Source organism: Sturnira hondurensis, unplaced genomic scaffold (assembly GCF_014824575.4).
Source record: "Sturnira hondurensis isolate 20B ecotype Veracruz unplaced genomic scaffold, ASM1482457v3 Scaffold0019006, whole genome shotgun sequence".
NCBI lineage: Eukaryota > Metazoa > Chordata > Mammalia > Chiroptera > Phyllostomidae > Sturnira > Sturnira hondurensis.
The window spans coordinates 12,053,662-12,069,230 of NW_028091637.1; the positions used below are offsets into that span (position 1 = coordinate 12,053,662).

Below are 15,569 nucleotides of genomic sequence, written 5' to 3' on the forward strand. Positions count from 1 at the left end.
TCCAGGCTGTTCACGCTTCAAGTTGGTTGAGTGGATATCAGTTTGTTCTTTCTCTTTCTCCATGGGAAGAAGTATATCTTGCATCCACCTACAGGGGCTGGAATAACGCGACTAGGTTTAGATTGGAAAACTGCGTTGACACCCACCTCTTGGATTAAAGGCCGCTGTACAGATATGAGGATCAAGGAAAGGAGGCAAAAGGTTTTGATTGATCATTGACAGCTTCATTTTCTTTGGGAAAAGGAAACGGAATTCAAAAAGCATTTGGTAATTCCATCCATTACTGGCACTTATTCTAAGACATATTAGATAATGGCTGGTTACTTAAGTAGGTTCTGATTTTAAACTGTGTGGACTTCTATTTGATATTGAGTGATAGTCATAGTAGTTATGGTGAAACTGGTCAAAGTGGGAAAATTAAAATTACTGTCGATGAACCATTTATTGTTGTTCTAAATGCATCTTTGCTTCTCTCTCAGTGAGCTATATAATTTTTAACAACAAAAGAAGCATATTTCAAGGCCAAATTATCCATTTTAATAAAACATGGATAAAGCTGGAAGCATGGATTGACTGTCTAAGCAATTGCTTTTTCAAAAGTTGTTTTTCTCTCGCACAACAAATGGCGTTGTAACCCAATAGGCTGTTAACATAGCCACAGTGAAATCCTGTGAGGGCCAGCTGTGCTCATTTAAACTTGGGAGGGGGGGGCAATGAGGAGGAGGCAGAGAGGGTTTCTGAACTTCAGACTGCATAACTGAGGTGCATTTATTGTTTTCAGAGATGGGTATGTGATGGAAGAGGCGTGTGTGCTGTCGGAGTTAGCAGGTGTGCGACAGAGCAGACTTGCAGCGAAAGGAGACTGATGCAGCTTGGTTTTGGCAAATGCTATTAGTGATTCGTCTCTGTGTTTGCATTCAAGCTGTCTTTGCCACTGCTCCTGTAGGAGTGGTGAGAAAAAGAAAGTACACATTATAGCATGGATTGTTTTCAACAAGCTCGAAGTTTGCAAATCTGTTGAATCCCTCTGACAGCGTGTCTTTGCTGTCAAACAGAATGCCCAGCTGATGGTGGCAACCCTGCTGGGGAGGGAGGAGTCCGGAGAGACGTGTGTTCACCCTGCAACAGGAATATTCGGGGTGCTTCCTCCCAAACTGTAAGCGAAGAGGAAAGGGCTGCCAGACGTGCCGTTGAGAACCTGCTCTGTTTTACCTTACAGATAATGCCTCATTAAATCAAAATCTTTACAGACGCTTCATTAGGATAACTTTCGTAAAGAAAGGAGTCAGAAACAACATTAAGGGATATTAGATGAATCGATAATGAAGACAAAGGCTTTGGTTAAAAAAAAAGAGGCAAGACTTTTGCTCCTAGGTGATCCAGATTCTCATTGAAGCAAACACACAAGCTCTTTTTTTTTTAAAAAAAAATAAAGTGAGAGATTTCACTAAAAAAGGTTAAAATTGAAGTGAGTAATCTTCAGTGCATAATGCAATTGTTAATTTTAGCTCCTTGCGTGGGTGCCATTCTGACTTGAACAGCCGGCTGCAGCCTTCATTAGAGAAGAAACAGGCAGCTTGAGACAGGTGGAGCTGGATCAAGCTGTGAACGTGATTTTGCTGGAAGCTGGTCATTAGTGTTAGAAACCTGGTCTTCTTTCTTTGGTCCTTCACCCTACCATGATTATTGCAATTCTTACTACTGACATTTCATCTTTTTTCAGGTTGACGATGTGTCACACTGTGTAAGGGAATCGCATGGACATGGGCATTCCGAACTGTTAACGGGGACATGGGACTCCAGTTACCTCTGATCACTTGTGTGGATTTTCCCGGTGTAGAACGACAGAAGCCGTTTAGTGAGTCGCCAAGACCTACAGCAGGGATTCTGCATAGAAGGTAAAGAGTCTTGTTGCCTGGCAGTCATCTCATCTGTATTTTTTATTGTTATATAAATGTGCCTGTTTGCATAGAGCAGTTCATTAGGTGTAAACAAAACAGACATTGTCTGTATTAGAGACTCAGCTGGCTTCTCGTTTGTACAATTGAACTCAGTTTGTTCATTCCATTTTCCATTTTAAATCTGGTTGCGATCTGTTTTTTACTGAAAGGCTCTGAAAAAAAGTTTTGGGGAACAGAAGTCCCGTCTCCTCCCTCTCTGCCCAATACATTGAGAAACGCGCTGTTTGCCATTGGCAAACAGAACTTTTTATTTTGTTTAACTACATACATACCCAGTTTCACGGGAAGAAGAGAAATATGTCAAAATGCACCGGATGGAACCACCTAAAACCTCCCCAAACCTAAAAGCATTGCTCATTAGTCACTCACAGACTCAAACTACCATCCTTTAAGAAAACTTTTCCATTTTCATTCCCACAATCCTTTGCCAAATGAGCCTTTTAAAGATATCATTAGATACCATCTGTCCTGTCACGGTGGATCTTAGGAAATTTGCAATAGAAATCGCTGTGTTTTAGCTTTTTCTTGCATTTCCTATATCCTGTTGGAAATGAAGATACTGAATTAGCAAATGGTAATTAAACACTCCCAAAGGAACATTTCAGAACACTGATTTGTCCAATAATAATTACCCTTGTAGTGACTGGGAATAGAGCAGTCACTACTTGGGAATTTTTGTGGAAAAAAAAAAAACAACCCTGACTTTCTAGGCTACAATGTCCTTTTCTCTCTTTTTCTCTTTCCTTCCTTCTCCCATCTCCCTCCCTCCCTCCCTTCCTTCCTTCCTTCCTTCCTTCCTTCCTTCCTTTCTCTTTCTTTCCTTTCTTCCCTCCCTTTTCCCTCACATTTTAAAAAAAGACACCGAGGAGAAAGTAAATGCTAAATTATTCATGAGCCCCATTTGACAGCCTATCAGAAGGGAAAGTGTCAGGGGTTGGAGAAAAATGGATAAATAACAAACAAGCTTGAACTCTGAAAGCCATCTCTCGTGTCTGGGCGGTAGTGTGTTGTGAGCCCGCAGAAGCGCGGTTCAGTGTGATAACCTCCTCGGAGCTGCCGCCAGAGACTTGCTTCCAGGGACCCTTGCAGCACCAGCCTGGGAGAGGGCTTAGGCTTTGAATAACGACACTGTCAGTTTGCAGCCTGAAAGCCTTGGCTCTGAAAGGTTTAGTGCGCAACTTGGATCCTATATTTATACTGGATTATTACTGCTTAAATTAATTTGTTGCCCCTTATAGTGTGCATTGTGTTCCTCATACCTAGAAAAGTATGTCTATGGTTAAAACTGGTGGATAATTTTTGAATCGTCCTAAAGCTGCTACAGAACACCAGTACCGCCTCTTGACTCAGCCATCTGTTCAAGAGTTGGAGAAATACGCTTTTTCTTTTCCTGCTACTTTGTAGTGGGGCCCAGGGGCTGTTAGATGTGTGCACGTGTCTCCGTTTATTTGTTTACCCATGTTGATAGCAAGGTGTGTTCACAAGTGTCTGTGTTTATGGGGGTGTGGAGAGGGTGACCGAATCTGCCTCTCGTGCTTGCCTAGAGTACTTGCTGTGATCTTGTTTTTTATTCTCCTCTTCTATAAAATTGGCAGAGACGCCCAGGCAGCTCATTTGAATTTGATGTGAGGGGAGAAATGCAACATCTCGAAAATCCTGGCTCTAACTTTGCTTTCTGACATTGTGACCTTGCAGGGCATCAAACCTTGCTATTTTAATTTGCGTCTGAAAGAATGTCTGAGCCAGGGGACCTGAACCAGGCCATAGTGGAGGAAGGCGGGACTGAGCAGGAAAGGGCCACTCCAGAGAATGGCATTGTTAAGTCAGAGAGTCTGGATGAAGAGGAGAAGCTGGAGCTGCAGGTAAGCCCCGGGGAAAAAACTATTTCTCAGACCACTGCATACAGTCCCTTCTTTCCATTGTTAAGCCACCCTGAAGGTGTGTTTTTTCTTAAAAAAAACAAACAAACAAACAGTTTGACTAGTAAAATGAATAGGAAATCTGTAAAGGTAATCCTTTTTTTTTCTGACTAAACTGTGCTCCTAAATGCCCTTTGAAATGAAAAACTATTCAAAGAACATACTTCATGACTAAGTTTGCACACAGCTCCTCTATGCTACTAATTTCTAGACCACCTCAAGGAGTTTGTGGAAGGCTTTTCCCAAGGCAGCCGTAAGTGAGCTGAGTTTTAAAAATGGGTTTGCTATTCCAGGGAAAGGTGAAGACTCCACTGGTGACCCACTAGAAAAAGTCAAAGACATGAACTCTGCTGATTTTCCTAGGCAGGGGAAGGTTTGATTCTTACTGGGAAACAAACTAAGCCCTAGAATTCTCAACCAGAGATGGAGAGAGAGAAACAGAGAGAGACAGAAAGAGAGAACTACAAGGAGGAGGGGGGAGATTGGAAGTGAGGGTGATTGATGATACTGGAAAAGTGGCATGATTAAATACATCATGCGTTGGGGGGGGGGGGGGCGGAGATTTAGTAGAGGAAAAGCAAACCGTAGTTGCAAATAGCTTGTATGGATTTTCTCTAAACCAAACGACAAAAGTATGAACTCTTTTTTATAGACTAGGAAGCAAAGGCAGATAACCATACAATGGTGTAAAGCCTTCAAGGTTGGCTTTTCTTCTCTCTAATAGCTTCTAAAGGAGAGAAAGCCACAAGTTCAATGGTCATTTAGGGGAACAAGGAGGGGAATCTGCCTCTCGTGCTTGCCTAGAGTATTTGATGTGATCCCAGGACTTAGAATGCCTTTGTTGCTGTTACTGTTGAGTTCCCTGCTATAGTGACACATTTTGCTTCTCCTTCTCTCTCCTCTTGTTTCTCTGGTTGTTATTTACTGTTTGTTTGTTTTGTTTTGCTTTCTTTTCTTTCTAACATACAGAGGCGACTGGCGGCTCAGAACCAAGAGAGAAGAAAGTCAAAGGTAGGGTTCTAGAGAGTCTATGTAGACCTGGTATCATGGACATCAGTGGCATATTTCACAATCCAAGTTCAAGGATTTGCCAACAATTCAGAGGGCTCTGTGGAGATACTGTGGTGGATGTGGGCTGTAGTGGTGCAGTCTGTGTCTAACGGGGTGGTGTTCACCTCTGCCTTCCTTTCTCGGGCTGAGGGCTTTTTCACAGGAGCCTTTGGGTTCACAAATCTGCAAACATCCGGGTGTCATCCCACAGCCACACGTGCAGAGTTGTCGGTGCTTCACAAAACAAACAGCTGCTTGTTTTGTTTTCACTGTAAGCTAAATCTGGGGTAAATGTTTATCTCCCAATGGATTTCCGCCTTGAAGTAAACAGAGGCTGGTGTTCGGGACACGTTATCATCCGTTTTAAGCATCTTCTCAGTTAAGTCGCTTCCAAGCTTCATTTTAGCAGACATTATTTCCTGCCATCTTTTCTTTCTGGCATTTTCATGAAACGGCAGCAGCCCGACCCGGTGGGCATGATTTGCTGAAAGCGTTCCTCCAATCCATCCACTCACACCTGCCTCGGCTTTGTCCCCATCAACACGGGGGCCAGACGCTTTGAACCAAAGTAGACAGCCCCGAGCAGCTCACCTGAAGCTCAGTTTTAAGGTCTGATTTGGGGTTGTCAGGTGAAGGTGGAGATGATATGAGGGCCTGAGAATGTTTTCTGTTTGTTTTCTCTCTTTTCTTTTCTGCCCCTCCTCTTTCCCCTTCCAAGTCAGGAGCAGGTAAAGGTAAACTGACACGTAGTCTTGCTGTCTGTGAAGAATCCTCGTCCAGACCTGGAGGGGAGAATCTGCAGGATCAGGTACACTCCCCTGTTACTACCGTTACCTGCATGAAGGGGACCCGACTGTGTGTGCATGGGTAGTAATCTGGCGTTGGACAGTGCGTTGGGGGAGAAAAAAAAAACATAACAGAAGAGAGAAATCACTTTCTGCTTTTATCCCCTGCTTACGAGACATGCTAACCTAGTATCGCAGTTTGTCACAGAGTATTACGTTTGCTTTTTTCCAGACCCTCTGAAAACTGCAAATGGAAAGGAATTCAAAAGAATTTAGATTAAAGTTTAAAAAGTAAGCCCGGTAGTGCTGAATTCCCTCAAAGGCTCTCTGTTGATAAGACTGAACCAAATATAGCCCTAAATGCCCCGACTCCTTCCTTATGGAAGATTCTTACCTCTCATGCCCCTGAAAATACATTTGCCTATAAGAAATGTAAGAAAGAGTGAAAAAAATGCATCCAGTTTTGCAGAAATACTTCTATGGCCTTTAGTGGAGATGTCTCAATACTGGAAAAATTATTCAGAAATGAATCCAAGCTGATGGTGAATTTCAGTTAATGTTATTAATATGTTGCTGCTCATCCTTGGAGTGATTATTGCTAACCTAAAGCAGGACTATTAGGCTGGAACGACAGAAATTCCAACAAAACCCTTTTGTGCAAAGTGGGAAACTTCACATCACATTTACTTTGGTTTGCCTTTTAGGGCATCGTATTAGCTTTTATTAAAATAGTCTTGCTGCTGCTATTTCCCTTATTTTATCAGAGACCGGGAGCAGTCAAGACAAAAGCAAAATGATTTATCTGAGCCCAGGGGAGGGAAAATTGATTTAAGATATCATTATTTTTTGTTGGGTCTTGTTTTGCCTTTTCTCTTTGTTACTTTAATTGAAATACTCTAAATTCTCCTCATGGTCACAGAGAGCATTGAAAGCACTTTCTTTAAAAGGACCAAAAACAAATCCCTGATAGATTTTGTCCTAAGAGTATTTTTTTTTCTCTAGCCTCATTTTCTCAACCTGCCACTCATGTCGTAAGGCATGGACGGGCTACCTTTCTGTAGCCATCACTGTCTGTCATCCGCAAGCTTTATTTTCCTTGGGTTCTGAGAAATGTGTGGTTTTTCTTCAGCATTTTATTTGTGCTTCTATTTTTAATGGAGATTGAGAAGAGGGAATCATGTGAAAATCACGGCTTGTACTATTCACATGTTGGCTGATGGCTTGTAATCTACTGCACACAATATGTGTTAACTCTGCAGAATGAGAGACTCTGGGAGAAGGAATGCCCCACTTGTCCCCTACTTCAATGCAGGGCAGAGGAGGGGAGCCTTTACGGACATAGTCTGATTTTGAGCCCATTTGGTGAGGTACCAGGAGGAAATTTTTTAAGAGGTCATCTGTATCATAGCGCCCGTCCTGGACCTACTAGGTCTAGTTTCTCCATACCATTGGTGCAGAGAAATAAGATGCAAACGGTGCTTTGCTCCTGCTGGTTCCAAGCTCAGTAACCAAGATTAGCTTCATAGGAGAGAATTAGAGCTTGCAAGCTTTTCTCTGGACTGGCTGAGGGGGGGGTGGGAGCAGGGGGCTGCTAGAAAATACCCAGACGCACATATAAGCAAGTGGCCATGCTAGTCTTTTAGAGAATAAACAAGCAGACCTTCGAGCTCATATGCAATGCCTTCATTAGCTACCACGGGCACTTACAAAGCGTGGGATCTGAATCCCAGGGTGTGAGTATAGTGTGCGGATTGTATTGCTTCCCCAACGTTTGTATATTCCCAGTATTTGGAAAACTGCCTTCATTTTCCTGTGTGGGGAAAAACTCTTGCTACCTGTATTACTTGATCTCAGACCCATAGTTGATGGTTCGGTCTGTCCTTAAGTTAAAAGAGTTTTGCTTTTCTAATGTTATACTCTTTATCTATCAGTGTATTACTGCAACTTGAATCATTCTTTTACTGTTGTTGGACATAAACTTATCCTGTACCAATGTATTTATTAACACTTGTATTTTATTATTGAGCATATCAATAAAAATATTAAAAAATAACAGATTGTTTTTTACCAACTTTATAGCACTTTTGTGTGTTCTTTCAACACCATGATGTATATTTATGTATAGAACAGAGAGGTATTTTTCTGGGCGTAACCTGGTTCCACACATGGCCTGAGTTTGTTCATTTTTTTGGTAAATGATGTCCATTAGCCTCTGTTCTTACATTCATGTTTCCAAGCCTCTTTGGTTTTAGATGTAAACTTATGGAGGCTGGATGATTGAACTGGTTTTGAAGAAGCAATGAGACCACTTTCATGGACCGGGACCCTCGGTGTCCCCACCTGATCAAATGTCAGATGGGTTCTTCCCTGCCCCCACCTTGTCTTCAGAACCAGAAATGTTTTCGGCTGTTTGCCTAGCAAGTAGAAACAAATCAGAACCCGAAAATCTGCCTGGAGCTTTGTGGGTTAAGACATTTCTGTCCCAAATCAAGTGACAAGACCCTGTAATCAAATTACATTCAGTGTTACATGTTTTGTATATGTTCATCCCCAGGATAATGTGTTAAATATCAGGAAATCAGCTAAAAAATACGTGTTCATGAGAAAGCGTTTTGTTTCATCTTCTATAGCATGTCTTTCCAACCATGCTGACTTTTCAGGCCAGCCATGAATTCACAACAGAGCCCCTCCCACAAAAGAAATGTGGCTTCGAAGGACTTTGATGTTCCGCTTGTTCGAGCACACGAGTTAACCAAGAGCCACTAAGAATCCCATATTGGCCGTAATTTGAGGATGTACAGGCGTTGGTTTAGTCACATGTAGATGAGCACTAGTTTAGTTTTCAGTGAAAAACACTGTTAGTCATTGGGAATATTTTTCTCCCTTACGTCACAGATTTTAATGTCACTACTGGAAAAAAGCCTTCCCATCAAATGGTCTCTTACATAAGAACATGTGGGCTCACTGCTTGCTAAATTGTCATAATTTTAATCATAGCGCAGGTTTTTCATAAAACTGAAAAACATATTTTGGTTCATTCTTCTTCAAAACAGTGGACATATTATGATTTAATACAAAATGATCGATTTTAGTACAACATGAATAAATATAAAAGTGTGTTCGGCCCAAACACTGCAAATTGTCCATCATCCCAAGCATCAGTCTAAGAGAATCTTACATTTTGTAAAGGATTGACTGATACTAAAATTAAAGTCATCTTAAATATTTATATATAATTGACAGAAAATGTTCTATTCTCTATGCTTTCTAAAAGGCAATGCTTATTGTACAATATATTATGATGACTTATTAAGGGCATTTGTAAACAGCATATGACAATAATTCATACCTAAGATTCTTGCAATTATATAGTTTGATTTTTTTAGTAGTTAAAATCACTGCTGATACAGTTCTAACGTAGACTTTTTGTTGTAAATTGGCTCTTGGGGTCTTTATTTATGTCTGTTCTATCTGTAATTATGACTCGTAACATCTGTCTGTTTGTATTTGTGCCAATTTATTCTGACAAGAGATTATAAGAAAGAGCTATAGAAACCTCTCTTTCTTTGAGAGATGACACCGGCTGTTTTGCAAGCTTTACTGGTAAAGAATTTTTCCTAAGTGATTAAAATAAACCTGTAGAGAAAATAAGAGCTGTGATCTACAGGAGAGTAACTTGCTTAAGGTTAGCAACCATGAGGCGAAGTTCTAGCACTAGGTGTTTCTCATGACCTCCCATTGGCTTCTGAACTTGAATTCACCATAAAGGGCAATTATTATTTTTTTTTTCTGACAGGTATTTTACCATTTAAGAGAAAAGAAAATCTGCACCTGGCTTCCATTTTCCTGTGCTTAATAACCTCTAGGCAAAATGGAAACCGGACAGAAATGATTAAATCTGGCCCTAAATTATTATATTTTTTCCCCAACAGGAATCAATTCATTTACAGCTTTCCAGTTTTCCCAGCCTGCAAGAGGATGATAAATCTAGGAAAGATGACACTGAAAGAGAAAAAGAAAAGGATAAAAACAAAGATAAATCCTCTGAAAAACCCAAGATCAGAATGTTATCAAAAGGTGAATGTAAAAATGTTTCCTTAACGTACTCAGTTGGGGCACATGAGGAGTCACAGAATACATTCTAGGTTTTACATGCTATTCACCTCTCACCAAACTTTGCCCTTAACTTTGTGTGTATGTGTGTGTAAAAGATGTGAACTTGATATTCCCCCCATTCATGGTGTCATTATTTGTGTAACCAGAAAGGTTATTTTTTAGGATTGCATATTTTTCTGGATTTTCATTCAGGTCTCCTAGTTTCAAAGATAAGTTCATACAAGCAATGAATATAAATCTGCTCTGGTTTCAGCTCTGTTAGTCCCATCGATTTGGATTGATGAACAGCCATGATAGCCAGTTTTGCATCTTCATGGTCACGTTTATCTTAAAGGACAGGTAGAGCATTAACAGTTCTCCATCCATAAGTGATGTCCTCCCCAAAGCACAGGTGTGTGAGTGTCAATGGCAATGAGAATACCCAACATTTTACCTGGTGCAGATGAATTCGGTCTGTGCAATCCATATACTGCCACATAATATCTCACTTAAAATATATAGAGTTCTACCTCAGTAAAGTGTTCCCAAAACGTCATTCCTTCTAAACCTGCAAACCTACTCTCTGAACTTCTCAAATCATTGCCATAGATAGAATTGCACAAAATTAAAAGAAAAACAAGAAAGCAAAAGTAAAAACAAAAATAAGTTGACACAAAGGATGCTATGGATAAATGGCTTTGCAGTAGACTTTCTTTTTAATAACGAAGAAAGAATAGGGCATCAGCTGAAGAGTGATGCCTGCTTCCAATATTATGCTCTATAACGGCATATCTGCTTAGAATAATTGTCTTCACTGCCGAATATCTAAAACCCAAGGTGTGCACAGAATAAGAAGTACAGGTTCCTAAAATGGCTTTAGAAATTAGGCTTTAGCTAGTATCAGAAGATTTTGAAAGACTTGGAAATACTGGGTATCCTCCTGTATTTTGCAGATTCATATTTATTCTTAGAGCTTTCATTGTGTGCCTCCTCTGTTTTAAGATTGAGAGGGTTCCATGGGATCTCACCCTCCTGAGAGCTCTCTCTGTGGGCTGAGATTACCCACCACGTGGAGGTCGTGCCCTTGCTGATTTCAAGCACAAAATGAACACGTGATATTTGACTCCACCCGCCATCCACCCAGACTGTGCCTACTTCCCCTCTCCCTTCCTGTGACCTCTAGGTCCTTCTGTATTCAGGACCTATCGGGTGTTCTCAACCTCCAAATCTAATTTTCATTCTGACAATAGACTGCCCGATTGCTTGTTTCAAAATGTGTATCTTTCATACGAATAGCTTCACCTAAAATGTACCTGAGCAGGAGGGAAACGGGGAAGGTTGGGACAACCTTTTCCACCCCCCCTCCCACCACCACCATCATTCCTGACAATGTGATCGTGCTGTTTGTTTCAGATTGCAGCCAGGAATACACGGATTCCACAGGCATAGACTTGCATGAGTTTCTGATTAACACGTTAAAGAATAATTCCAGGTAATTCTTAAAACAAATCTCTTATTTTTAGAAGAGTCCAGTGGAATTTTCCCATCAAGGTCAATAATCCAAATACCTCTAAGGAAGTAGTGGCAAAGTTCTGACACCTTCTCTGAGGTCTCAAACTACCTCTTGTATTTTCGCTTTTTTGTTACTACTGTGTATGTGCACTATTGGTAGGTAGTCTTAAAGCCTGAGTGAATAAATCATAGTTTACAAATTCTGCTTTCCTGGTCACAAAGATATACTGCTTAGTGGGGAAAATGTGGGGGGGGGGGGGGAATCAGTATCAAATAAACCAATTCTACTTCAGTGCAGTTATCTAGCCATCTATTTGGGTCTTTCTTTGTTCTAGCTTCCAGGTAATTTTAAATATACAATTTACTTGATGTGTTTTATGGGCATAATACCTTGCATAGCCTAATATTAAAACTGTAAAAGTTGCAATGTTATAAAATACTTAATCAATGAGATGAGAAATCATTTGAGTAGAATGATATGTATTGGACAACATATTCCACAGAAGGGTTAGATGCAGGTTTGGACCCACCTGCATGAAAACAACCTGTTCACACATCCAGATAAACTTTTCAGGTCTTTGGCAATGGAAAGCACATAAAAATTTTTTTTCATTTTCACATTTGTTTTACAGGGACAGGATGATACTCTTGAAAATGGAGCAGGAAATTATCGATTTCATTGGTGACAACAAGTATGTTGAATTGCAATGCTGGTTAATTTACGTGGTATATCTTAGTTTGGTATTTAGGTTTAATTATTCATTCTGGACATATCTGGGGATAGATAAAGCATTGTTTAGTATGTTTGATGATTGGCTACATGGCGATTTTATTGGAGTTAGGAAGTACATGCTGATGGGAATTGTTGCTTGGACCGTGTGAACTCCTGCCTGTTAAATTCCTGACAAAGTGGCTATAAACAGGGGGCCACTGATTAGTGTAGAGTAGCTCTAACAAGAAGCGACCCTTTTCATTTATATTATAGTTTTTTAATGGGCTCCAGCTGGCTGCAGTCAGTTACGCCTGGAAATGATTGTTCTGCCGTCAGTGTAAACCGTGTAATGACACATCTCCAGATAGGCATCTGCAGTCACATTATGTCACATCATTTGTCCTGTGCCTGGCTCCGTCGGTCAGGTGTCATGGACTAAAATAGAACACTCTCCAACAGACATCCCGTGCCCTCTGGTGAGAGAACTGTGCCCCACTGAAACAAAGATATTTATTGTCGCTTAATCAATAAGTCTGCAGTAAGTGGAAAATTTGTCTCACCATGGGAACGTGAATTGATGCCAGAGCCGAAGTGGTTTGGATGAGAGGGAAGTGGGTGTGTGTGTGTGCCTGTGCAATGTCCCTCGGGCCAGAAACAAGAATTCTGATTCCCCTTTTCTGGGTGCTCTCTTTTAGTAATCACTATAAAAAGTTCCCCCAGATGTCCTCCTATCAGAGGATGCTCGTCCACCGCGTGGCGGCTTACTTTGGCTTGGACCACAACGTGGACCAGACAGGGAAGTCTGTCATCATCAACAAGACCAGCAGCACACGAATGTAAGCCCCATGTCTGCACCTGTTTGGCATTTTCTGTTTCTCTTACGGATTCATTTGTAAAGCGCCCTGCATAAAATTCCAAGCGCATGACATTTCAAATGCGCAGTGTGATTTATCTCTTGTCCTTATCAGCGGTAGAGTGGCATTTATCTGTAGAAGATTGTCTGAGGACCAGGCAAGTTTCTAACATTCAGGCAGTACAGTGGATTTATTCTCTGATCTTTAACCTAGCTCCTGAAACATATTGCTTTTTTTCTTCCATCAGCACTCCATGGGATTATAAACAAATCCATGGAACATTGTCAAAATATAACCCAAGTTAAAAACGGCAGACATTTTAAAACAACAATGACATATGCAGAATAGTTGTCTCTTTCTTTCTTTTGCTGGTTTGTAGACTTCTGTCTTATTGTAGCTTCTAAAGTAGCAAAACTCCGGCCTCGAAGACCCAAATCTTTACTCACTACCTGTGTGACCTGAAACAAGGCTTTTAAAAACCTGCCTTCGCAGTTTTCTTTACTTGTAAAATGAGAGTTTTGAACTGGATGATGGCTAAGTTCTAGCTCTACAAGGAGGATAGTGGCTTTTGGTCCTTAAAACAATTGTTTGCTTCCATCTTAATACCTTTCTATGGTCCCGCCGAGTCACCAAAAAGCATGAAATGAGTAGTTATTTGCTTTGGAAATTTGGAGCTGTCTCTCTTGACCCCAGGTATCTTTTGAGTACAGAGAAAGCCACTGTTAGAAGCAAAATGCATATTAAATGGAAAAAAACTGTCTTAAGGCTTCTCTTAAAACATTTGCATGTTATAATTTTGTTGTTTTATGGTGTGCTTGGTACCTTGTGTAAATTGCAGTTTTTAAGAATGCTATGTCCCTGAAGTGAACCTTTGTGTCAAGCTAAGCAGCGTGGTTAAAGCACTTCATTTTCTGCTCATCAGACGTTGGAACGTGGTTAGGGATGGCAATGAGGCGCTCTCTCTACTCAAGGCCCAGTCTGTGTGCAGCAGAACTAGAGAGAGGGTCAGAGCGCAGACCTGGGACATCTGGGCCGGAGCTGGGCTGTTATCTCAGGGACAATGAGCGCTGCGGTTCTCTGGGCCTCAAATTACTTATTTATCCTCCCGGGAGTTTGAAGTGGATCCTGCTTAGGAGCCCTCAAAGCCTCAGAATCACTGGGTCTTGTGGTTGTTTTCTACTTTCCTGGCAGAACGCATTTTAAAATTTATCAGCTGCCCACTTTATCTGATGGTTGAACACTAGTAGAAATGAACAGCTACTGTCCTTTAATTCTTTATCTCTTTCCTCTCCGCCACATACTCCTAGTGATTGCTATTGTCAGTTTTTAATTCTCCATTCTGAGTTTTCTATGACTTTTTGGATTCCACAAGGCAGGGAGGGACACATTGATGGTGAACTAGGCAAGCAATTAACTATTTTATTTTAATTTGTCTATCTCCTCTTTCTCTATAAAGCCATAACAGAAAAGCCTATAGGCCAAGTAGACTGGAGCAGTCTCACGCGGAACAGAGAACACATTATTTTTATCATGCACACTGATGTTGCAATCACATAGTCACAAATGTTGGTACCCATGTTTGAGACCTGTTTTTTCGCAGAATTGACTGGTTTCTGGTTGACAGTGAATGGAGTTTTTGAGTTGACATCTGCCACGTTGTGTTTCCAACCCTTAGTTCAAGTTCCCTTTCCCACCATATATTGCCAGAAATAGGTTCCATCCTCTAGCACTTTTAGATGTTTTCTACTGGAATTCTTTGTTCCCTGTCAGGTTAGGTGTCAAAACCAGATGAGCCTTTTGGAAATCTGGGGCAAATGTATTAGGGTCTGTGCTATTCTGGCACCACAAATGATGTTTATAACGTATTTACTCTCTATAATGTTGCTTTGTTTCATATCCAGGATTGAGGCTAACAATGGGAATAGTGATTTTATTTAAAATATTTACATGCAACAAATATAAAAACCTGTTTTTATATGAGTTGTGCTTCTCTTCGTCTCTCCTTCTGATCTACATTTTCTCTTGTTTATTTGCCTATGCATTTAGCCAGGAGCAGCTCATTGTTCTTTTATTAGATAATTATTTCCAGCTCCCTCTCTTCTTCTTCATTCGAGAGAAAGGATTTGTGTTCAGGGAGTATCATTTGAAGACTAGAACCCATCTGCTGAGCTGGCGTCATCCAAAAGGCCGACATCAGTCCCTGCAAACCCTCATGTGCACCCGAGTGTCTTTGCATTTGTCGGGGTAACTGTTGAACTCATCTCAGATAATTTTCAAGTTAAAAGGTTGTCATCTCCTGAATATTTTTTTCTTTTGTCTTTTACATCCACCCACCATCATTGCCTTAAATCCCCTACTCTAAAAGTACACAGCGAAGAAAGGAAATAGCAAATTTACCGAAGGTGACTGGTTACAGGTCTCAAACCCTGTGAAACAATAGTGGCCCAAAGGCAGAGGCTTGGGGCAGCACCATGAGAGGTCAGTGCTCAAGACTCAATGCCCTGGTGGCTGAGATGTGCGGACCTAGGTGTTCACTTGGTGTGATGAGTGGTATTAGTGACTAAAGTACTTTGCCTGTCTGTTCTGGAAGGGGTGATTAACTGAGCTGGCTTTCAGNGAACTCATCTCAGATAATTTTCAAGTTAAAAGGTTGTCATCTCCTGAATATTTTTTTCTTTTGT

At 40.9% G+C, this 15,569-nt stretch overlaps 1 protein-coding gene across 2 annotated transcripts in view; it reads left to right on the forward strand.

Annotated features, from left to right (window-relative positions):
* ARPP21 (cAMP regulated phosphoprotein 21) overlaps window positions 1-15,569 on the forward strand; it is a 146,781-nt gene that overhangs the window by 40,219 nt on the left and 90,993 nt on the right. For both annotated transcript variants that reach the window (XM_037070763.1, XM_037070762.1), the window contains exons 2-9: window positions 1,724-1,898; window positions 3,657-3,823; window positions 4,850-4,891; window positions 5,649-5,738; window positions 9,648-9,792; window positions 11,224-11,302; window positions 11,955-12,014; window positions 12,730-12,870. In XM_037070763.1, the coding sequence (XP_036926658.1) occupies window positions 3,695-3,823; window positions 4,850-4,891; window positions 5,649-5,738; window positions 9,648-9,792; window positions 11,224-11,302; window positions 11,955-12,014; window positions 12,730-12,870 (686 nt within the window). In that variant the 5' untranslated portion in view covers window positions 1,724-1,898; window positions 3,657-3,694. The remainder of the gene's footprint in view (window positions 1-1,723; window positions 1,899-3,656; window positions 3,824-4,849; window positions 4,892-5,648; window positions 5,739-9,647; window positions 9,793-11,223; window positions 11,303-11,954; window positions 12,015-12,729; window positions 12,871-15,569) is intronic.